Raw genomic sequence first — 24,419 nt, 5'->3', positions numbered from 1 at the left:
TGATTTTCTGGATTATTAAGAGTAATGAACGTAGTGAAGACTCTTATATAAGTCTTGCTGATTTTTTTGTTTTTTTTTTGAGGAAAAAGTCTTAAAATATTGATGCACTTAGGTATAATGCGTTTTTTGAGTTCAATTGAAATTCATCTGCTGAAAGTAACGTAAATAGCCTTCTCCAAATACGAACATGAACGATGTCGTGAAAAAACGTGAACGATTTCTAGTCTTGAAAGTGGAATTTAAATTTTAGATTTCCAGGGGAATAAAAACTTTACCTGTTGATCCAGTTTTCTCTAGTTGGGTTAATGTTATCAAAAAGCGCCAGTCATAAATTGTTCTAGAAATTCAAAGAGCTTAAAGGGCGTCCATGTTTTTCTTTGAAATTCGAAAGTTGAGAATTTTGCAACAAAGTTGGTGTTTTTTATGTTTACTTGCGTTCATTACTCTTTTCCAATCTTCGATTGGCTATGTTTTCTTATTCAAATTTTTCTTACTATATCGCAGTGTATTGTAATTTAGCAGTTTTGTTCCCAATTAATTTGTGAACATACCTTAATGGAATACTTTCTTTGGAAAATAAACGGAGTCGTAAAGTAATGCCGGAAATGAAACTTCCCTTGTATCTCTCATTTTCAATTTTCAGCGCAAAAGTTACTGTTTATGGCTAAATGTTTCCGTTGAAGTATTTATGTACGCTATCGGTTAAATTAGAAATTGGTAGTGTTCAGCTGATATGTTTTAAGTTTCAATTTAATAATATTCAATTTGATGGAATTAAGCTGAGTTTTGTTTTATGACAGTTAGTAAGTGCACCTGCGCAACTTAAATTCTGAAGATTCGTTTGTTGTTATATTGTGAGAATAAAGCACCTGGTTCGCAGTTAATTAAAAAGCGTCATTGAGACGATGAGGATCTATTGTAAAAAACTTCACTTTATTGATTCTCCTCATATAGTTTGCTCGATTTAATTTAGTTTTACCGACAATCTTTGTAGCCTGATCTTTGTGGTCAGATATTCGTAGTTTTTGCGTAGAAGTTTATTTACAGTCTTTCTTTCTTGTTTATTCAAAGTTTTTCAATCGTAACCAAACTTTTCTGCCGCTAGTGAACTGAATTTAAGCACAATCATCATGGCCCAAAGCTCTTCCTTCGCTGCTTTAAGCGCTCTCAGGTTAACCATTTTGACTTTTCCAAATTGAGGTATACAGATATTCAGGTATAGTCATATTGGTAATTATTGAGCTTAGACCTGATGATCTAAAAGGTTTATCAATTTATTCGATTCATGCCAAAGTTCGCGTTTGTAGCTTGAGTGATTTCTTTTTGCCCAGTGTTGCAGTGTGATAGATTTGATTTGTTTTTCAGAAAGTTTCAGAAGATGGGTAAGAAGGGACCTGAAAAAGGGAAGGATAAGTCAGGTGGAGGCGACAACAGGGACGACGACCCTTCCAAGACACCAGGTAGGAAGTCTCAACTTTACTTGAAACTTTCCCATCAAAGCAACCTTGTTTAATGTTGACTGACCTTATTTGACCCCACAACTACTGGGATGCTGTTTACTGAAGAAAATATGTTCCGACGAAAGGTATTCTTGACACAGAATTTAAAAACAAATTAGTCGAAACAATTAATTTTCAGAACTTTTTTGGGCGCTTCCATAATTGTTTTTACAAAGCGAAGCTAGAGGTGATATTATCTGGTTGTTAAATTGATCGGAAAGCTGTAGTTTATCCCTTGACACTTCCTTGTCGGAATCGGGATCTTGCTTTTTCTAGTCAAACAATCAAGGTAAGTGCAGAACGGTTGCAGATTTTGTTTTGAATATTCGGATAATGCTCAAGTTGTACAATTTTTCCGTGTACTTTTGTCTTATCACTGTTCTTGGTATGCCAATTTGAGCAAGGCAAATATCACAAATGTTTTTTTTTTCAATTTAGTCAACTATTTCAGATAAACACGTTTGTCAGTTCCTAAATTTGCAGCAGATTTAAACCTTATTGGTCTGGCGTAACTACGAACTAGTTTTTACGCTTGGGAATAGCAAGGCCCAATTTGTGAGGCTATAACCGAAATTTTACCTTCCATATTTATTGCGGAGAATACAACAATTCTAAGAAATCGCCAGGAAATTTTAAACGAAGCTGAAGCCAAAAAGAGAGCAACGAGGAAATAAGAGGAGCAAAATAATGATGATAACGCGGAAGTTGTGCTGTTTGGAATTGAGTCATCTGAATTGAAGCATACCGTTCCTTGGAAGTTTGATTGGCACCAAAGCGAAAATGTAAACCGCGAAAAACACGCGGTAGGACTTAGAGCTAAAGTAAGAAACCGCCTAAAGGGTGCCGAAATAACCAAGAAACCACAAGCGAATGTATTTCAAGCATGCGTACAAAGGACTGTACCTTTTGATAAGGCTGCTTGCATGTGGTACGATACAAAAAGCTTACAATCTCGGATTAACTGTTGCTATCGACACATTTGGTGCAATAAAAAGGAGCCCCTTCTTTTTTAGCTGGAAAAGGAACCTCATGTACTTCTTAGAAACGGAATGGAAACCATTAGGATGGAAAATTGAAAAACTTATCCTAGAAAAGATAGGGCATGTACTGCGAATGTCTGATAATAGACACATCAAAAAAATCCATTCGGGTGGTTGAAGTCGCTTCCAATACGGTAAAGAAATCGATCATGTGTGGAGCCTTTCAGCGGCGATCGATACCGATGTCTTTGGACATCGCCAATTCCACATTGAATGGTGCAGCACGGACGGAGAAGAACGAATCGGGCGGGTTTTTGGCAAGGCGCTTGGGTGATCCTGTCGACCTGAGTCGCCGCCTATTAGAGGCAGGAGATATAGAACCCAACCCGGGGCCGAAGTGGCCATGTGGCTTCTGCAACAAGGAAGTCAAAAACACAGGATGGTCCATCAAATGCGTAGACTGTCTCCAGTACATACACAGAGAATGCCTGGGATGGAGTGTCAGAGAGATAAAATCCTACGATGGATACAGATGGCACTGCGGTTGCGACCACCTGAAATCAAACACCGCGGACCCCAACCCAATCAGACCACGAACTAAGGAAGGTCTAAAAATCATCCAGTTGAATGTAAATGGATGGCGCGGGAAAGGGGATGTGGTAAAAAAGCTAGCGTACGATACGCAAGCGGACATTCTAGTCCTTCAAGAAACGAAACTGACCGAGAAGGCCAAAGTTCCGAACAGCAGCGACTGGGTTGTATTTAGAAAGGACCGCACTGTCCACCAAACGGAAACTACCAACGAAAGGGCACAAGGAGGCGTAGCAATCGCTGTTAGGCCGGGGCTAGAATGTAAAGAAATCAGCCTAAGTATGCCTTTAACCGCAGCTCTAGAGACAGTCAGCATAGCTGTGAAAACTGGCAATTCGTGGCTGGAAATTCATAATGTGTACCGACCACCAGCAAAATCCAGACAATATGATCAAAGAGACTCAAAGCCATACCTGGACAAATGGCCATGCGGCAGTAACTCCATCATATGCGCGGATATAAATGCCCATGGAAGCTGGGACCGGAACAAAGTCGAGGACAAAATTGGCGAAGAAGTGGACGAATGGCTAATCAATAAGGACATGTGCCTGCTTAACAGCGGAGGAGCAACAAGAGTTGCGAAAAATGGATCAGGGACAGCACCCGACATTACAGTAGTGCACTCATCCAGAGCTAACCACTTTAACTGGACCACAATTGACTCGGTAGGGTCCGACCATTTGCCAATTCTGATATCCTCTTGCCACAAGGTCAGTAAAGTTCGAACCCGACCAAACCTTAACATGAAGAAAGCCGACTGGCCGGATTTCGAGAGGCTACTAGAACAATCTCTATCCCTGCCGGAGGACTTCAAGTCCCTTGAAGCTTTGGAAAAATTATTTGCTAAAGCAATAATGAACGCAGCTAAAGGATCTATTCCGGTAACCACTCGAAAAGATTGCAAACCATGGTGGACCAAAGAGTGCGCTGTTGCGAAGAAAAGTATGAATAATATACAAAGACAGCTTAGGAAATCCCCTGGCGACGATCTTCTCATTTCGGCAGCCGAGGAAGCTTCTAAGGTGTTCAAGAAAACGATAGAGGTCAGTAAACGCGAGGCGTGGAGGAAATATGCAGCTGAACTCAGCCCGCGGGACCCGACCACAAAAGTTTGGAACACCCTCAGGGCCATGGACGGCAGAAAAAAAGAGCGGCTCCCAAATACTCCTATTGATTACGGAGGTAAATCCATCACGGCCGACAGGGAGAAAGCAAAAGTTGCTTGTAAGACGTATGCTTCGGTTAGTAGAGTGACAGTCAAAAGGGAAGATTCGAAACAAGCATACTTGACCCTACGCGAAGCAATTAAGTTAAATTGGGACTCGGAAATCAACGAGTCATTTTCCATAGCCGAATTAGGAGAAGCATTAAGAAGTCTTAAACCCAAAAGTGCGGGCTCCGATGGAGTGCATCCGCTAATGCTCAAGCACCTAGGGGAGAAGGGAAGGGAATATCTACTCTATTTGGTTAACAGAAGTTGGAGTGAAGGCAAAATTCCGGCAAACTGGCGAACAGCTACAATTGTGCCGATACTCAAAAAGAAGAAGCCGGCAAACCTAATAAAGTCGTATAGGCCAGTTTCCCTCCTCTCTTGCATCGGCAAAACTATGGAAAAAATGGTCCTCACACGTTTGGAGGAGTGGGCGAAAGAAATCGAATTAGTGCCGCCTGAACAGGCAGGATTCCAGGCACACCGCTCAACTACTGATGTTATAGCAAACATTACACAAACGGCAATGGATAATCTACAGGTCAAAAAAAGAACGCTAATAGTTGCGATCGACTTTAAGGCCGCTTTCGATAAAGTATGGAGGCTTGGTCTCCTACGGGACCTCGCCGAGAGAGGCTTAGGAAGCGTAGCACTAAAATGGCTGAAATCATGGCTGTCGGATCGCCGAGCCATGGTCAGATGGAACGAAGAATTCAGTAAAACTCTAGTTTTCTCCCAAGGTATGCCACAAGGAAGCCCGCTCTCGCCCCTTCTATATTGCTTTGCAACAGCAAAACTCCCGGAAGCAATTAAGGGCAAGTCGCCATCAGTCATTGTTAACCAGTTCGCTGACGATTTAACTATACAAGTGGCCGCCGAAAGAATAGAGGAAGCGGCAAATCAAATCAAACCAGCGCTTGAATCAATAGAAACATGGGCTAAATCGAACTACGTGGAACTGGCAATGGACAAAACTGTAGGCTTAGTAGTAACAGTTGATCCGAAAGAAACCGGGTGTAAGAACACTCCAGATTTACATATGGGGGGTGAACCGATTAAATATGAAAACTCAACAGTAATCCTCGGAGTGGAAATTGACACCCAATTACGTTTCAACGCGCAAGCCAACACAGCCAAGAAGAAACTGAAACAAAGGCTACAAATAGTACGCTCATTGAGCGGAAAAAACTGGGGAATAAAAGCCAATGACTTGAGGCAACTCTACAAGAGCTATATCAGACCCGGTGGCGCGTATGCCTTTGAAACCTGGGGTATGTTCCTGTCGCCTTCAACGCGCGAAAAAATTGAAGTTTGCAATAATGCAGCGGCTAGGTGTATTGTGGGGGCGCCTGCAGGGGCCCCATCAGTCCAAACTCGAGCTGAGGCTCAGCTTAACACAATATACGAGGAGGGCATAGATAATGCAGCCAAATTACTGGCCAAATGCTGCAACTTCAAACAAAAACATCCCCTTAACAGACTTGGAACAAACCAGTCACAAATAAGGTTAAAAGGAAGGTCGGACTGGCGATCGGAAGCGCAAAAGAGAATCAACGAAAAGATCTTCGAAGACATCAGAGAAGATGTGAACAGACAAAAGGAGGAGCGTCGATATGAGTTATACTCGAAGTTGGTACCGGAAAACCACCCACACAGACAAATGACAGGTGGGAAACCACTTCAGGAAGGAGAAGGACGTTCGAGAGAAGCAGAAGTTAGTCTCCACCGTATTAGACTCAATAGAGCTCCATTTCTGCGGGAAACCCTCTTTAAACATGGGAAAATAGAGGAAGGGTCGTGCCCGCATTGCTTCAGCGAAACTGAAGACACCATACACTGGCTTACGAAATGCCCCAAATGGGATCAAGAAAGAAATGCGATTTTTGGTGGCCAACCACCCGCGTCAATTATCCAAACGAAACCCGAACAAGTAATCGAATTCATCCGTGCTACGGCGAGCAAGCCCCCCAATCATTGACGGGGACCACACACACACACACACACACACACACATACGGTAAAGAAAGAGGAAGGCATTGTTACACCTGACAAGTTACTTAGAGAGGCGGGCTTGACTTAGAACTGTTGATGGAACAGACACAGCATTTAACCAATTGGGGAAATGAGCTGAAAAAAAATTGAACGCCAAGATCAACCAAGAAACCATCGAACAAATTAAAGCAGTCGCCAAGCGTGAAAGGGAACTGACTTGCTCTGAATGTGGTAGTGAGGTCAAGTCAAGGGGAGGGACAGTAAATCGACATGAAGAGAATACATGAAAAGTCATTTAAAACCATCTCATGCACTATGTGCGATGAAGTATGTTCCACGGAGGGCGCAGGATAAAATGCACTATAGCCTATCACAATCAGGTGCCATTGAATGAACAAAAGACATTTTTTAGGCTATGTGGTTTCAGGAAGTCCACGTCGAGTATTTTTTGTTTTGAAGCAATTCGGTCTGAAACTGAAGATTTTTTGATGTAATATTGCAATCGTGCAAGTAATTGAGTTCCAAATTTTCTTTATTCGCCTTTTTTGAAAAATTAAGATATGTTTGAGTTAAGATTTTTGAACGTTTTTGTTGTTTGTAATTTCTTTTTATTCTCATTATTTTCAAGATGGCATTGAATAGTGCCATGTCTTGTAAATAGTTGCCCTCGCCCGATTTGAGTTAGCTAAATTAGTCCTTATGAATCATCTGCGTGTTAAATAATGGCTAGATTATATTAGTTTAGGAAATTATATTTTTCTACAGTCAGTTTTTTTTACGCCTGAACACTGTCATATTTCTGTTTGAAATGTACATTTTACAAGACTAAAAAAATTACTACAAATTTGTAATCATGAAAGCTTAAATTTCAAAGAGCATTAAGGCAAGAAATTTTCTTGGAAAAATATTTAAAAATTGATCAGTCGTTTTTTCAACTTTCTGGTGGCTAAATTGTTATAGCAGCAGGTGCTTCTTCTAACTTCTGTTCTACCTAAGTTTTCACTTGTTTTTTGCTTAGAGCCATACAGTTGCACTGGTAATATAGACACTGATTTTACGGAGCTGTGTCGCAGAGCTCATATGACAGAAATTCCACCGGTGGTGTTGAGGAGCAAGGCCCCTGGACAACCCCCACCGCCCTCACAGGAAACAAAGGTAAATTGGTGATGAAGATAGAAATATCCGTTGGCTTATGATAATGCTCTTAGCCTGATTTTCTCAAATTATTTTGATTTGTGGGTTCATCAAAAATAGACATAATGCTTTTTTCAGTTTTGGGCAACTTTTAAGCTTTTGATAAGTCATTTGCATATTCGGAATTATCAACATTTATATTGCAGAAGTATAAAACAGGAATAAATTGTAGCAAATTCCCCCCATGTTTCCCGCTCAACCCAAAAGTTTGCAATAAATTCGAATCAAATGCAATAAACCGGACCACTAAAATCGACGCACTTCGTGAAGCTCCCGATGCAAAGCTCTACACTTGCTGTCTCCTTGCCAGTGTTTTTTACTACCTCAGAATCTCTACTCGGAAAATTTTCAAATCAATTATCACTTGTTTGGACAAATAAAGGAGCGATAGTAGGCTAAATTACATCTACTCCTTTTCCGAAGAAACTTGAGTCGTCTTTAAATGAATTAGGTCATTGTTGGACGCCATTTTATTGATGCTTTTTTGGTATGCTGGCTCAAATTGTTTCTTCAATTTAGGGAAAGAAGAGCAAGCATGCGACTGAGGTTTGTTAACTGATCTTTAAAGTACTAAACGTTTGGGAATAGGCTGTAAACTAACTATTGCTGAAAAATTTACCTGTTTGTTTGGCTTTCATTAGTGGAGCTCATTGCGTAATCCGACAGCTTTTCGTAACAAAGTTTTTTTCAATTATATCTGCGCTCGATTTTTAAAAGAGTTTTTTTATTGAATGAGCTCAAAATTATGAAGCTATTGTGAACTTAGAGAGTATTGATTAAGGCGCCGGAAGCGACTACTACACAGACTAACGTAACAGCCGCTGGATCTGACGAAGTGGAGTCGGGTGCAATGGGCATTGGGGGGTCAGGAAGTGGCGGGGAAGGGGGAGGGGCATTGCAGGATACTTTCATCCCCACAACGTATATTCCTAAGAGTAATTACGACTACATGCGTCCAGTGGTGCAGGTAGATGCAGACCCAAATGACAAGAAATCAACAGTGAAAGAGATTTATATCAGAAGTGAGTCCAGTTGATTTCTTACTGTAAATAAATGAAGTTAGTATGGATTTATCATTTATTGTCTTTTTGAACTTAAATCAAAAATGCACAAAACATAGATATTGAGGTTATTTATTCTAGTCAATTTTCGCGTAGTTAGTATGTACAGGGGCGGATTTAGGGGGTGGGGGGGGGGGGGGCGGACACCCCCCCCCCCCCTCAGGGATTCGACACCCTGCCGACCCAAAGGGTCCCCCCTTTGGTACTTTTTAAGAAATGCATTTCTGGCCGACCGACCCTAAAATTTTTCTCATACATATATACTAATTTTTAGAGGGGAGCGCGCGCCGAAAAACGCTATTTCTTGGTTAAAATTCTCCAAAAAGTGCCTAAAAAAGCCTTTTTTGGACTATTTTTTCAAAATTTTGCCTGCGGCGCAGGAAGTTTGACCAAAACAGGGACTAAACCGGGCTTAGGGAGAGCTCGAAAAATCGTTTCGGTCGACCTAAAAAAAGGTCGAAAAATTTTTCGAAAATTTATGAAAATCCGCCCCCCCCCCTCGAAAAAATCCTAGATCCGCCCCTGAGTTGATTTTTTTTCGAGTGCTAAGTTTGACAGTCTTGCAAGGAAAAGTCTTTAAAGCTGTTCACGCTAAAATTTGGTTTTTTCGGGGTTTGAATCTTCATTTATTTTTTAAGAGTCGATGAACGTTGTTCAGACTATTATATAGGTCGCGATGGTTTTTGAAGAGTAATGAACGTAGTGAAAACTTTTATATAGGTCTATATAATTTGTTCAAGCTAAAATTTGATTTTTCGCCGTTTGACTTTTGATTTCTTTTTAAGTTCACTTCTTTTTCTTTGCTGAACGTAAGGCAACCTCTAATATTGAATAGCAAAAATGTAAAGGTCACGAAAAACGTTTTCGACTTCTTATTTTGGAAAGGAATCTAATTATCAGATTTCCCAGCGAACTAAAAATTTTAACTATTGATCCAATATTCTCAAATTGGGTTGTTTTTATCAAAAAAGCACCCATCAAAAATTATTTGTGAAGTTTAAAGAGCTTTGAGGGCATATATATTAAAATTCGAAAGTCAGTTTTTTTTTTATTTTCTTGGGTTCATTGGCTCTTTTCAAACTGTCTTTGGGATTTTTTTTGCTGCCTTAAAAATAATTTCGCTAAAGATAAAACAAATGCACTCTCTAAAAGCACTCACTTGTGGATTTTTTGCCGGCATAGCGCATGCAATTAAATAGCGACCTATCAAAAGTGCGATTTTATTGCATGCGAATTGATAATCAAGCTGTTTAGGGGCATTGGCAATTAAGCAATATCTGTTGTATCTGCTATTTTTATTACCGCTAGTGTTTACACAAGCGTAGTGTATTGTAACGAAGGTTTTTTTCGAAGATTGTAACGAAGATTTTTTTTCTAAAGATTAATTCGCAAATAAAAGTGCTAATTTGGTGGCACTTTTGGTTTTCAATTTTATCATGTTTAAGCTTGTGTAAGAATAACCATTTCAATGGCACATGTTGCTGCTTTATTTTTGGCTAGTGCTAGGTCCGGTTTGAAAAAATCATGTATTATGAAACTGTATGATATTTCGTGACGCTTTTTTGTGACGCTTGGGACAGTTTGCATTTTTCGCAGAAAGTTCAAATTTTCACAAAAAATACTGTACCGATTTTCATAAAAAATGGTACCAATGAAAAATTTGGCTGCTCTTCTATGTGCCGGCATATTTCACATTTTTCGCAGAAAGTTCAATTTAAAAAAAAAACTACTGTACCGATTTTCAAAAGATGGTATCATTAGAAAACTGGCTGCTCTTCCATGTGCCTGCTCATTTAGTCTTTTTTCATTTTACCTCACGTTCTACTGCCTTTGACAGTTTCAATATGGGAATTTTTGGCCTATTTGTTCTAAATTTTTTGATTTTCTCAAGTATTAAATGCATAAATGCGAGATAAAGGTCTCAATCAAAAGAACAAATTGTGGGAATCTCCCCTTCTTAAGCGGCTTTACCTTAAATCTGGTAGAAAAAAAAGATATGGCCTCAAATCAGCTCATTTTTGATATAATGGTTAATTTTGAAAGGTTTTTGAATGTTTTCAAAAACTTCCCTGCCAAATCGGAGATTAAAGGTTTTACTGAAAAGACTAAAATCAGTTATGTGAATCTTACCTGTGTTTTGAATCTTAGCTGTGTTCAATATTTCAAGTTTTGTCGGTTTTTTTTGAAAGGTATTATTTTCATAAAGGAAGCTACTGGTTTTAATGTTTATAGTTTATTAAAACTAATGTGTTGCCTAAATTTTTGTGGCGTAATCTGTTTTACCTTGTTAATTTTTGTCGAAACGCTGATATAAATTATCCTGACAAATCTCAAATACAAATTTCAATTGAAAAAACGATAGTATTTTTCTACTTTAAGTAAGCGGTTATTCCCCTCCCCCCTTAAGCCGAGAATCTCTAATGTTTAGCGTAAAGTCCACTTTTTGAAAATTACTCATTTCCGTATCAGTACAAGATATGAATAAAAATATTAGAACAGCTAGATACAGCATTAACTGGGCCACTAATTTACTTCCTAGTGACCGTTGCGCAGATGCGAGGAGATGATGTTCTTAATCCAAAGGTGAGATTCCTAATTTTTTCCCTATTTCAGTTTGTTTTGTCAGTTTAGAGCAGCTCGTTTTTGCTTTTTCCTCTTGTTTTTGCGAAGCAGAGTTTTGCCTGTGTTTTGACTATTGTTGAGTGACCATAGTGGAGATTGCGAGGACGTGAGACGTTTAATCTCCAGGTCCGGGGCTCGACTCCGGGACATTTTAAAAGTTTTATTTTTACCATTGACATTTAAATAGCATCTCCTGTATCTGCGGAATTGTTGGTTAGTGTTTGCAATTGTTGAGCGGACCTGGCGCAGAATTGAGGACGTGGGACTCGATCTCCAGGTCGGGGGGTTTGATTCGGACACAAGTCAAAAGTTTAATTTTTTCTCTTTAATTTTTTATGTTAAAGACTACTTTTTATCGCTTGTGTTCGCAAATTCAGCGTCACCTCTGTGTAAATTTTTTGTTTCATTGGTCATTAAGTTTTGCGTTAACTTTTGCCGTACCTTATCAACGTTTAGTTTATTTTGATTTAGTAGTATTCTGAAGCTTTCTAAAACCTGTGGTTTGTTTGATTTCATACTTTGCTGATTTTTGTTATTGATTTTTTGGTAATAAGTGACTTTTTAGTGCCTATGATTTTGATTTTTTATTGTTGGAATGGAAAAATGGCATAGAGTTTGTGGTAAGTTAGTTGTTTTTCCCATGGAATATCATCCCTTATTTTTTATTGTACAAGCGCTGTGAAATTCTTAAAAATTAAACGCCAGTTTTTAATTCCAAAACTTTTCACGTGAAAGAAGGAACATTCATTAATCATTTTCAAAAAACGCCTTGTAAATTGATTCTTTCAAATTAGTAACTACATGTAGAAGATCAGATAACCAAGCAGCTACTAAACGACAACACGAGCCTCATTTTCAAGTAATTATGGCCCTCATGAATTGCAGAAACAACCGAAATTTGAAGCTCATTTTTGCTCTTTGGTTAATTGTTTGTGAAATGCAGTTTTGCCTGTGTAAAATTTTTCTGTTCACTCACAACATTGTACATCATAGGTTATACGATGAGCCATCATGTGAATGTGAGTTGGGTAACGAATCTTAAATTCACAGAATGTTTGTTTGTGTTAATGTGCTGATGATTCCTCAATTGACAGAAGTGTTTTTTGTGTGTGTTAATGCAGACTGGAAGGTGGATGCTGTGATGATGGACAGTGTGTTGCGAGTGTGTGTGCCTGCAGTGGACAAACTACACCTGCTCACTCTCTACAATGTGGGACTCACCAACCACACTCTGGAGACACTCGGACATCTAGTCCAGGAGTGTCCCAACCTCAAGTGAGTCGTCAAACACGTGAAGCTTATACATAAGTTTAACTTCTCAACCTGTAAACTGCATTTTATAGCGCTTGAAGAACCGAACTTGATCAAAGCGGCGTTGTCTTATAGTTGAGACGTTGGGAAAAAAACGCGCTCTTCTTCGCTTCAGATTTTTATGTTTGTCTAATTTGGTTATCATTTTTTGTATGGTTGGTTTGTTGCAATTCTAAACAAAAGTGTGGGGGGGGTTGCTTTTTAATTGAATTGAGCTATCCTGATTGAATTAATGAAATGTTGAAACGTCTCTGTTCTTTTTGGTCTCCTTGCTTTTTGACTCTCCCTACAGGCTGTTAGCTATGATTATACGCGCTAGCATATTCCCTTCTGCAGTGGCCTTTTATCAATAATTGCCTCGATATCAACAAGTCCAATTTATATCTGTTCTGTTATCGAGCTCCCACTTTGACTAATTTACTCAAGATCATTGTATTCGCCTGGATCAACAAGATATTTTCGCAATAGACCTTGGGATGTCTGTATTTTTTAATCAGCTGATTTTTTATTGCTGTTTTTCAGGACTCTGAACGTGGAGGGCAGTCCAGTGGAGAGTGAGGAGTGGCACAGGCTCATAATGGGAGAGAACAACAAGTAAGCAACAACATTATCAACCACACTCAAGTAATCAATCACACTTTATCAACTAGTATATGGGTGTGGATACAACAGAACAATGGTATTTGTTGCTGTGCAAGTAGCTCAGATTCTTCCAACCACTTTGATTGAATTTTAAAAATTTAAACATGAAGCAAAGTTTTTAAAAAAAATTTTTTTTACAAAAGTTTTGTTCATTTTGTAAACAAAATTTCCTGTGTTACTTTTTCTATTGAAGGGCGATAAAGTTTGTTTTGAGTCGATTCAAAAGTTAAACTAATATGTAAACTAATATCCAAGGAGAATTAAATTGAGACTTCATTATCAAGTGTTGTCTGTGTTATATGTGAATTTCGTCGCATGAAGTCTTCTTCACAACGAAATTTTTTTTGAAATTTTTCTTGTAATTCGAATCAAGACTAGTAAAGCTATCAGATGATATCACAATTGACCCCCGTAAGATTTCCCTGAAGCACCTAAAAATGGGCGGTAAAAAACTAGATACTCCATAGTTCTTTTTCTTCGTGAAGTTGTTGGATCAATAAAAAGCCCCCCTTCAAGATCTGTTAGATTTTTTGTTAGTATTCTACAAGATTAATCATTTCTTTTTCGATTCAGTATACGTTAGTTCTGAAGGAATACCCCCAAAAAACTCGGCTCGAAATATATAGGAAAGTAATACTGGGCGGACTAAATTTTTGATGCCCCCTTTTCTTAGAAATCGTACATGAGCTTGAATCTGGTGTTCACTTTCAGAGTGTGGAACTTGAGTCTGAGGAACAACCGGATCACGGACTTGGGGGCCAGATATCTGGGCTATGCTCTGGGCACTCCGAGGGAACAAAACTCGACTCTGGTGAAATTGAACCTGTCATTCAACAACATCACTGCAGAAGGTGTCACCCTTCTCGCAAAAGTAAGAACAGAATTTTCAGTAGATAATCTGAATTAACTTTTTAAAATTTTTTTGTGGTGTGAAATCTTTATCTGTTAAAAGGCTTCAATTAAACATTGATGCAATATCACGTGCAAAAAAGTAATTCAAAGAATATATTACCAGCTTTATCCTCCTATTCATTTAGCACTAGCAAGCAGCTACATTAGTACGAAACGTCTTTTTTCCTAGCCTAACCCGCAAATACAATTTTCCCTTGAAAGTGTCGTTTTTACTTGTATGCACGGAGTGCAGGTTTAGCTTCGTATTCCCCTCGCGAAATTCCTTGATACACCCTAGGCTGTTGTCATCAGTTTTTTCAAATAAGTGGTTTTTACACTAGCCAGCTTGCGAGCGTTAGTGTGTTACTGAAAGTTTATGCTCGAATAGTGATTTTAGTAGTCTTCTTTTTCGTAAAATTTGTGTGTCCTTACTGTTGGAACTCTTGAAATGCGTCCTCTCTATAAATTGAGGCATGTTAGTTGGTAAATTTTTTTTGTTTTCAAATTTAATGGTGCTGCTAATGCTTCATAATTCGCTTGCGTCACTTAGCAATACTGTGGACTCATAATCGGCATGCGTCACTTTAGAAATTTAGCAGACTCAAAGTTTTACTCAATCAGTTTTTCCCAGTAGCGTTATCGGTCATATTTTTGTTTGTGTATGCGAAGAGCAACTTGGCCTCGGTGTTAATTATTAATTCAAAAAAGTTGTCTGCCTCAATTTTTTTCTAGACGGAAAAATTATCAAAAGCACAAATATATTTTTGATGCGAAGTTGTGGCTTATGTTTTTTTAAAAAATTTTGTGCTGAATTATTTGACTCTCAAACTAGGAGACATTAGACTCGAAAAAAATGTCCTCTTCATTTTGTAGGTAAAATTGTGGGTAATAATGCTTGTCTTCGGAGGCTCAGATAAGTTTTTTTTTCGATTGCATTATTGTAATGGTTATGTTCCTATTCCTTATCTGATCTACATCTTAATCCAATCCACGTATTTGTTTCCGACCGATTTTGTATTTTATGTTAAGAGCTTTGCCAATGAAGCCTCGTTTTGCCGATTTAGCTTCGTATTCGCCTCGCGAAAATCCTTGATGTGTCCTTGGCTGTTGTCATCAGATTTTTTTTAAAACGTGGTTTTTACACTAACGAGCTTGCAAGCGTTAGTGTGTTGTTGAAAGTTTATGCTCGAATAGTGAATGTCGTAGTCTTCTTTAAGTAAAATTTGTGTGTCCTTACTGTTGGAACTTTTTTATTTTTGGGTGTTAAATGTGTCATGTATGTTTTAGGGTCTGCGTATGAACCGATGTCTGCTGGTGTTGGATCTGTCTAGCAATTACATTGGGGATGAGGGTGCGAGGAGTCTGGCCAGTGTGGTGTCCCGTTTCAGACTCACCCACGAGGAGGTGGTCGAGAGGAGAATACGTCAGCGGGACACAGTGTCACCCGACAGGGGCACCAACAAATCAGTCAGTAATCTGTTTTTTTTTTCAGATTCGTTTGTCAGTTTCTAGTTATCCGATTGAAGCTTGTGGAAATCCATCTTTTGGTTAGAAAAAGGTTAGCTAAAGAAAGTTTAATCATTATCCAGATGAGCAATGGATTGGAAGAATTTAAGCTAAAATTTATATTAAAAAACTGTTTTGGGTTCGACTTTCTGTTCGCGGAGTTAAGCAGAAAAATGTTGTTTATTAGTTCTAAGAACGTTTTTGTTTATATCTTGATTATAAAGTTTCCCTTCTTCGTTGATGCATTGTTCTTATCAAAAATGTGAAACTGGAAAATGGCAGGTCTTTCAACTAGTTGTCTAACTTGTATTTTTGTTGTGATATTTCCAGCCGCCCTCCTCTCGCAAGACGGACAGACCTACTAGTAAAGGCACATCAATGGGGGATAAGAAGTCAGCGGCTGACAAAAAGGGCGCGGGGGCAGCAGGCGCAGCGGCCGCCAAAGGAGCCAAGGGAGGGGGCAAGGACGCGGCGGCTGGAGGGGATAAAAAAGACGACAAGAAAGGAGCGAAGGGGGCGGTCGGGGAGGCGGCAGGTGCTGCGACCGCGGCCAAGAGCAAAAAGACGAGCAGTTAGTTCTTTTTAATTTCTTGGCAATTTGGCTGTGTTGTAGTTGTTTATTTTCAAATCCGTATTGTCTTCTTAACTTTAACTTATTTAGGTTGTGCAATTTTGTCAGATTTTTTTTTCAGGAAAATTTGTAAGCGCTTTAGTTGTTGTTTTAAGCATGCATATGTAGTAATGTGTTTTCACACTTTGTTGTACAATTTTCATTGTTTTTTTTACATATTAAAATAGGCCTGAACTTATGAATTTGAAGGCACGGTTCTAAAGATTGAAAGCTATGTAAAAGTTGGTACGGTGTTTGGGATGCATGATTTTTCAGACCCTCCTCCAGTGCAAGTGGATGCAAAGGCAGCAGGAAACAAGACCCAAAGAGGAGGAAAGACAACACCCAAGGGACCCAGGGCATTCAGTCAGGGAGAAAATGAGGTAAGCTATATCACATCCCTGTCATAGTACTTGTTGCTCCGACCACGCAATGGAAGGAACTTAGTATTCGGTTTTCAAATTGGAATATAGAATTTTTTAGGCTAACAACTTGTTGAACTAAATTACTTGAATCAATTAGTAGCTTGATTTATACTAAATTCAAATTTCTTGGCGTCAGCGGAACTCGTGGAATACGGACAGGATCTGTTTCTTTAAATAAACTGAAAATGTTTAGTTTCAAGCAAATTGTCGGCCCATTTTTTGTCTGATTATGTTTTGTCGGCTTAGTTGCCACATGACGGATTTTTTTTTGAGCTGCAAGCCTTTTTTTGTAGCTACAAGTTTTATTGATTTACTCCTGATATTTGTTAATTTACCTGCCTTAAATGGTTTCGTCTTTTGTTTTATCGGCTTTGTGACCTACTATTGCGTCATTTGAAGGGAAACATTTCTTTTGGTCAGCTTCCTCCGGGAAATTACAAAAGGCTTAAAGTATTTTACTACATCAGAATTTCTTAGCTCGATTTTTTTTTTCATGACACAATTTTGTTTCCGGCTATGCGGGAGTTTGTCTAATTTAAGTCGGATTGTTTGCCGCTAGGTTTCTACATGCTAATTAAGAGTAGATGAACGTAGTGAAGACTCTGATGTAGGTCATGAGGAAAAGTCAAAAAATTTGTCCAGGCTCCAATTTGATTTTTCGCGGTTTGAAATTTTGTTTATTTTAACATTCAGGTTATTTCTTTTTTTAAAAACTTGCAAAGCGAGTGTATTAGTACGAATTTTCTTTTTTTTTCCAACCTAAGTCGCAAATAAAAGTTCAACTTTAAGTGGCACTTTTGAATCGGTAGCAGTATAATGTCATATGTGCTTTAATTCATCAAATGAAACGACAAAATTTAATTGTTTCAAACAGTAGTACAATGATGAAAAAAAGCTTTATATCAAAAATTTTTCGACTCAATGTATTTCGCAATTTTTTTTAATGAATCGCATAATTTATACATAATTTGGCTTTGTTTTCCAATTTATTGTCTTTTTGTATTTCCAATTTAATTTTAGTCTTTTTGTATTTAGTGCACCTTTTGCGGTATCGAATTGGCAATTCATTATCATATGTAGCTTGGTTGATAGTGCCTAGTTTTTGGGGAAGTTAAGCATCCATGACTGAGTGGTTACTATGTGAGACTCAAAATTGCAAGGTCGCGGATTCGAATCTTACACGTAGCCGAGTTTTTGCTAATTCGAGGCTTATTTGGACTTTTTTCACTCGATAGAGCTACTTTTTGGTCCTGCTCTCGCAAGTGTTTGCGCAACGCAGCTTTGCCTCTGCGTTACCCTTGCGATCAGCTTAGTGTGTTATCACGAACCTTCTTTTTTTCTAACCTAACTCGCAAATAAAACTATTCATTGAAAGTGTTCACGTATTTGGAAATTTCAGTGTAGCATTGGAAATTGCATTAAATCAGTTCTCTGCTTTTGTTGAGGCTATTGTTTGGCGTCTATTAAGCTTCCGTGGCTGAGTTTTTAGTGTGTGAGACTCTTAATCTCGAGGTCCCAGGTTCAAATCTTAGAAGTAGCCGAATTTTTTGCTATTTCGAGGCTTATTTCTAATTTTACTTTATAGAGCTTTTTTTGTCGTTTTCTCGCAAGTGTTCGCGAAGCGCAGATCCGACTTTGTATAAAAAGAACTCCACTATCGATCAGCAAAAGTGTTAAGTTACTAAAAACGTGATCGACTTCTAGTTTCGAAAGTGGGTTCTATGTTTCAGCTTTTGCGGAATAAAAAGTCTACGCATTGATCTAGTTCTTAAATTGGGTTAATTGAATCAAAAAAATTTCACTCATAATTTGTTGTAAGAATTGAAAGAGTGAAGGACATTGTTTATATTTTGAAATTCGAAAGTTGAGTTTTTTTTCGAATAATAAATCAGTATTTTTTCTGCTTAGTTGGGGTGCATTGACTCTTTTCCAACTGTCTTTTGGCTGTGTTTCTATTTTCGTTTTTGATTTGGAATCTGATTTTCCCACCGTTTTGTATAAACTTTCCATTTTGTAAGAACCATGCGATTTGTTTGATATCATATGTTTCCAGAGTTCCTAAAGTTTGTCTACAAATTATTTTTCGTGATGATTGTTTGGAAATATTTTATTCAAGTTTTTAGGAGTTTCAGTTTTCCTATTTTCTTTTAATTTTCCTTTAACTCTCAGCAAGCAATGAATGGAAGCTTATGATACTTTTTTTGGTATTTTCAACGAGACTTCGTTTTTGTTTTCACTCTCTGAGTTATAGGCGAGCCTTTATTATAGTCTTTTGAACGCTCGAATGATTATAATGATAATTGTATTTATTTTCTGAGACTTACTGAAATTTTTATTGAGTTAATTAATGTTTTAGTCGGCGATTTTTTCATTGTTTTCATTTTTCTCCCATAAGAAAGTGAGCGACTTTTGTTATAAATGAACTTAAAATTTGATTGGTCTGATTACAAAAGGATCACAAGTGTTTCAAAAGGAATCCAGAAATCCTAAACTTTAAATAAAATTTTGTGTTGAAATAGTTTTTGACTTTAATGCATTTTATCAGTTGTTTTTCTGAAGTTAGTAAGTGTCAATAGACGCAGTGAAGACAAATTAAGATGTGATTTTTTTTTCAGTAAAAAAACCTAGAATTTGTTCACGCTTGATTTTTCGCGGTGGCTTTTGATTTTTAAAAACCAGTTCTTTTCCTTTGTTAAAAGGAAGACAAACTCCACTATCGAGCAGTAAAAGTGTAAAGGTCGCGAAAAACGCGATCAACTTCTAGTTGTGAAGGTGGATTTTATCTTTAAGATTCCCCAGCGAAATAGAAATTTTACCCATTGATCCAGTTTTCTCAAATTTGGTCAATGTTATCAAACAAGTGTCAATTATCAATTATTCTTGAAAGAGAATTTTATATTTCATATTTTCCACCGAAATCAAAGTTTTATCTATTGATTAATTTTTTTCTAATTTGGTTAATGTTATCAAAAATGTTATCAATCATAAATTTTTCTTGAAATGCGAAGAGCTTTAAAGGCATATTTTTTGAAGTTCGGAAGTGTATTTTTTTTTATTAAAAGGTTTATTAAAGAGTTTTTTTCTGTTTCCTTGCGCTCATTGATACTTTTCCATTTTTTTGGCTTGGTTTTTTCTTTTGAGTTTTGGCCAAATACTTCTATCGCAAGTTATCTCTTATCGCACGTTATTCGCAAGGCAAATACTTTTATCGCAACGCTCTGCTTTGACCTCTGAGAAAGAAAACCCAGCGAATTAAAAGTAATTGCCTTTTGGTTGATCTAATTTTAGCAAATAAAAATGTAGGTCTGATAGGGCGACTTACACGTGGACAATTGTCGAAGTCTGTACGATGTTATTAACAGTTAAGTGGGTTGTTTTATGCGAAGTGTAGAATAATTTGAGTGTTTTGTTAGAATGGGGACAGTGGCACTTATGAGCAGAAGCACCCACTGGATGAGGAGGTCAACTACGAGGAGGGGGAGGGACACTTGTGGGTCAAGATAGGCAACAGGAGTCTAATCTCCCTCAACCTGAACAGTGAGTAAATACTGCACTCAACAAATCGAACTGCTGAATTGTCTGTCACGTCAATTCATAGAAGTTTTGCTTAGCTGAGCAAATCTTGGTACAATTTCGCCGGTATTTAATTTATACAAGAATTGCATTGTATGTGTTTGTGATAGGGAACCGTATCAGCGAGAAGGGAGCATATGAACTGCTACGAGCGATGAAGTACCAGAGCAGAGTGCATTCACAGGGACCCAAGAACGCACCTGTGGGACTCATGCGACTTACACTCACGGTACGGCGAAGAGAACAACCATCACAAAACTTATGCGTCTTTTCTGTTATGTGGTCCGAAATTACCTAAACTTTGAATGAGGTTTATTTTTGAAATTAAGCTTCAGATTTCCTTCACATTTGCTATTTTCATCCATTTAGAATGAAGCATCCCGATCCAATTTTCAATGTAACAAAACTTCGAATTTTGGGCCGTACAACAGAAAAGATTCAAACTTCATTTAATGTTGCATTTAAAGCCTAAAGCATGAGAATCCGCAAAAAGTAACTCATTTAGTTCATTGGCAGTTAATTAGCTCAGATATATAAAAATGTGCGCAAAAGACTGAATGCGCGCAAAATTTGCAGAAATCAGCGTCCTATAAACCAAAAATTAATTATTGTAATTATTGTTAGGATTTTTCCCCGCTTTTTGGTTACTGAGATTTGATTGGCGGTTAGAATTATTGCGCACTTGGTTCTTAGCGCATAAGGGAATGCCCCTTAGTAAATAGAAGATAAAATGTACTAAACGGTCGCACATATTATACGTTAAATTTTTTGCCTCAAAATTAGTTACCTATAAAATCTAATGAACTGCCAATGAACTAAATTAGTTTCGCTTTACTTCTGTTCATTTCTGCTTAGGTTTTTTGCTTTTTTCAATTTTCGCTGGCCATTTTTTACATGCTGTTCGTTGTGAATTTTAAGAAGGATAAATAGAAAGTATGACATGTTGCTAAAACTAATACACTAGTGGTGATTAATTAAGAGCAACTTAGTCGATGAAGACCACGCGTACATTCGGGGCATAAATGCGATAATGGAAGAGCGCGACATCATCTCGGCCAAAAACAAAGTGCCCCCGCCCGGTGCAGTGCCGACTTGCACCGACGGAACCTCCAACTCCTCCGGAGTGCCCCCGACGATCGCCGAGAAGCCAACAGTGTGTTGTAGTTCGAGCGTTTCATTTGAATTATCAAGTTTTCAGCGAAAACGGATGACAAAAAAGCTGTCATTTGTACGTGTTAATGACTTCGAGTTTGAAATTGGATATAAAATTTCAGATTTCCAGCGGACTGAAAAAAATACGTTCTGATCCAGTTTTCTCAAATAGGGTTACTTTTAAAAAAAGATTCAATCATGAAAGGCTCTTGAAATTCAATGGACTTGAAGGCCATAGTTTTTTGTTTAAAAAATATTTAGTCGTTTTTCTTGGGTTCATTGACACTTTTCTCCAACTGTCTGCTGGCTATTTAATTTTTTAATACAAACTTTTATTAGAAAATGGTAACGATTGTTTATCGATTAAGGAAAAAAGGATAAAAATAACTTAAGTTGGTATCTTGTGCACAACACACTGGAAGTCTTATCAGACTACTAACAACAACGGAGAGAGTGGAGAGCGCAGAGGGTCGATAAGTTCTGGTGCCACTACCAGAGCAGGGTCCAGTCTGGGCCAGCCACAGAGTCGCGCATCCAGTAAAACGACACTTGGAGGCAGAGCCGATTCGAAGGGTTGGTGATTGCGAGCTGCCATGAAGAGAAGAGATCAAATATAGAAGGAGATATAGTGCCACCATTGGTAGAATTAGAACTCCCGTTATCTAGATGTTTTAGAGATGTGATGAGCGGCAAGCTATCATTCCATTTGTTGTGTATTAGATTACTACCATATGTAAAGAAATAGGGGCCATATTTGCAGGGTTAGAAAGGCAGAGCGGCTGTTATTCCATTTATTGTTTTAGATTAAATGTACGAATGTAGAGTAACATTGATAGATTTAGAAATACAAGGAACGTAGGTGGCATTCACGAATTGTTTTTTTTTTCAGCTTGGAGTGGGCAGGAACTATGGCATAGGCTGTTTTTTTCACGTGGTTTTAGTGTCTGAAAACGAGCTTGTAAGAACTCTAGTGTAGTAGAATTTTAAGGCAGTATCTGCCCTTTTGGATTTGGGAACTTTTTCAAAGTTTTCCTGTATCAAATCTTTGCTGCTTTTTGAGTTGTGTGACGTTTTTTTTGGTATTTTTTAAGATTCCTACATGATCACGCCAAAATTTATTTTATTCGCAGTTTTAGTTTCAATTTCTAACAATTTGCTTCCATTTCATTTGCTTACTGTACCGATATGATACTATTTCGCTCTGAAAAGTCGCGAACTTGAAAAACAGTCGATGGGTTAGCACGTCTAATATTTGATATTTGCCGACCACCGAAAAAGTAAATCATCTCAAAAGTTCATGACGCGTAGTGTTCATCTTAAAATCTTAAAAACTTATCGCAGTCTAAATTTGTTTTACAATTCGCCATGTGATTGTTTGTAATTAGGGTGAGTATCATTAAAGCTAGCGTTGTAAGAGTTGTTCGCCTGAGTCTGATTTGGTCAATGTATCTTGTGAGGTTTGTTTGCTTCATTATAAAAGAACTTTTTCAAGTCATATTGCAAAGAAACCAAGTCTAGTAGAGGTCATTAAAAAAAATTGCGTTATTGTGTACAGGGAAATGAAGTGTCGCCACAAAGTGAGACGTATCAGGCTATAGTTAGACTGTGTGCAGAAAAAGACCCCCTCAGAGTTCCCACACCAACACCCCCCTCGAAAACACCGGACGAACTGGACTCACAGTCAAACGTCGGATCCACTGGCAGAAAATAGAATAGAAGACAACCAATTTATAGAATAGAAACTATCAAATTGCTAGTGACGCAGTAACATATTGATATTTCGATTAAGTTCGGACACGCATTTAGTTTAAAAAATTCGCCAATTTGATAAAATTCGTTTTCCAATTTTAATGCTTCGGACGATCTTGAAACATTTGAAAAAGAGGCTTCTACATGCAATTATTCTAGTAATAGCTCAGATGTTCTTTTTTATTTCACTCTTGTCTGTCCGAAATTCTTGCTACTCGAATTTGGGTAAAGGTTTCGGGTGCAAGATGAATTCTACGAACAACGCAAATGGTTCGCGCGTGAGTGCAGACTTTCAATTTGAGATTTCTCCGATTGCTTTTCATGTAGATAAACGCTTCGAGTTATTGGGTGCTTTCTATAAAAATTGCTAATACCAACTACCTACCCTTAACCCTGATCTCACCATGCACCGCCATCTCTCACTTTGTCGGTAGAAGAATTATGAATTATTCACTGTATAAAACTGCCGTAAATGAGCCTTCTCCAATCAAGCAATCAGTCTCTAAATTTCGGGCTGTCTAAAATTCGTTGTCATGGAAAAAGTGTTAACAATTAAACAAATCTCAATTTTCTTGTGTAAATTAACTTGTGTAAATACGTCGACAAATCGAGGTGTAAGTTCAGTGTTAGACTAATTGTAAATAAAGTTCTGAAAATTGTAAATGTGTTAATTATATTCAAATCAAATATATTTTCCTTGAAACGTGTTTTTGCGTACTTTGCTTGATATGCATCCGATCATGAGTCAGATAAATTCACATCGACAAGAAGATAAAAGTCAAAGTAATCTTCAAATAAAAATAAAAGTTTGGAAAAACTTCTGACGACCAAAAGTGATGATGTTATATGATAAATACAAGCAAATTTGTTTCTCGTAAATCAAGAATTAACCTCATAAAAGATTTTTAAACTAAAAACACTAAATGCGCGGAATTCAAGGACATTTAAAGCTGAATATATGTGTCAATGTATGTATTGGAGACAATTATACAGTCAGACTATTATATAACAAAGGCTTCAAGGTATCATGGATATACAGCGTAGAGGCAAGGAAGGTGACCCCAGCTACAAAATAAGAGGTCTCGAACCTGGGCAGGGTCGGATGTATTTAATGAACTTTTTCGCATACTAGTGAAAATGCGTCCGCTCTATAAATTGAGGCATGTAAAATGGTAATTTTCTGTTTTTTCAAATTGACTGGTACTGCTAATGCGTCATTTAGCAGTTATGTAGACTTGCGTGCGTCTCTAAAGAACATTTGCAGACTCAAAGTTTTTTTCATTCAATTTTTCCCAGTTGCAATATCTGGCATGTTTTTGCTTGTGTATGCGAAGTGTAACTGCGTCTCTTATTTTTTGTGTATTTTTGTTCACGCCAGTTTTAATCTTTTTCATTTTTAGTATATATAAAA

General features: G+C 37.8%; 1 protein-coding gene across 3 annotated transcripts in view; it reads left to right on the top strand.

The window, feature by feature from the left end:
- LOC134854912 (leucine-rich repeat-containing protein 71-like) overlaps positions 1-23,698 on the top strand; it is a 251,335-nt gene extending 227,637 nt beyond the window's left edge. The window contains exons 1-14 of one of the 3 annotated variants that reach the window (XM_063871310.1): positions 893-1,171; positions 1,366-1,460; positions 7,291-7,427; positions 7,986-8,012; positions 8,248-8,488; positions 12,271-12,424; positions 12,983-13,054; positions 13,814-13,973; positions 15,281-15,460; positions 15,830-16,070; positions 16,386-16,492; positions 19,948-20,071; positions 20,218-20,336; positions 22,815-23,696. In XM_063871310.1, coding sequence (XP_063727380.1) covers positions 1,131-1,171; positions 1,366-1,460; positions 7,291-7,427; positions 7,986-8,012; positions 8,248-8,488; positions 12,271-12,424; positions 12,983-13,054; positions 13,814-13,973; positions 15,281-15,460; positions 15,830-16,070; positions 16,386-16,492; positions 19,948-20,071; positions 20,218-20,336; positions 22,815-22,970 — 1,854 coding nt within the window. In that variant the 5' untranslated portion in view covers positions 893-1,130 and the 3' untranslated portion in view covers positions 22,971-23,696. Of the gene's footprint in view, positions 1-887; positions 1,172-1,365; positions 1,461-7,290; positions 7,428-7,985; positions 8,013-8,247; positions 8,489-12,270; positions 12,425-12,982; positions 13,055-13,813; positions 13,974-15,280; positions 15,461-15,829; positions 16,071-16,385; positions 16,493-19,947; positions 20,072-20,217; positions 20,337-22,814 lie in introns of those variants that run through there. The other 2 variants (XM_063871312.1, XM_063871311.1) reach the window with 2 other exon arrangements.
- The last annotated feature ends 721 nt before the right edge of the window (positions 23,699-24,419 follow it).

The sequence above is a fragment of the Symsagittifera roscoffensis genome, chromosome 9 (assembly GCF_963678635.1).
Source record: "Symsagittifera roscoffensis chromosome 9, txSymRosc1.1, whole genome shotgun sequence".
NCBI classification, from domain to species: Eukaryota; Metazoa; Xenacoelomorpha; order Acoela; family Convolutidae; genus Symsagittifera; species Symsagittifera roscoffensis.
This window is presented reverse-complemented; position numbering and strand designations above follow the sequence as displayed.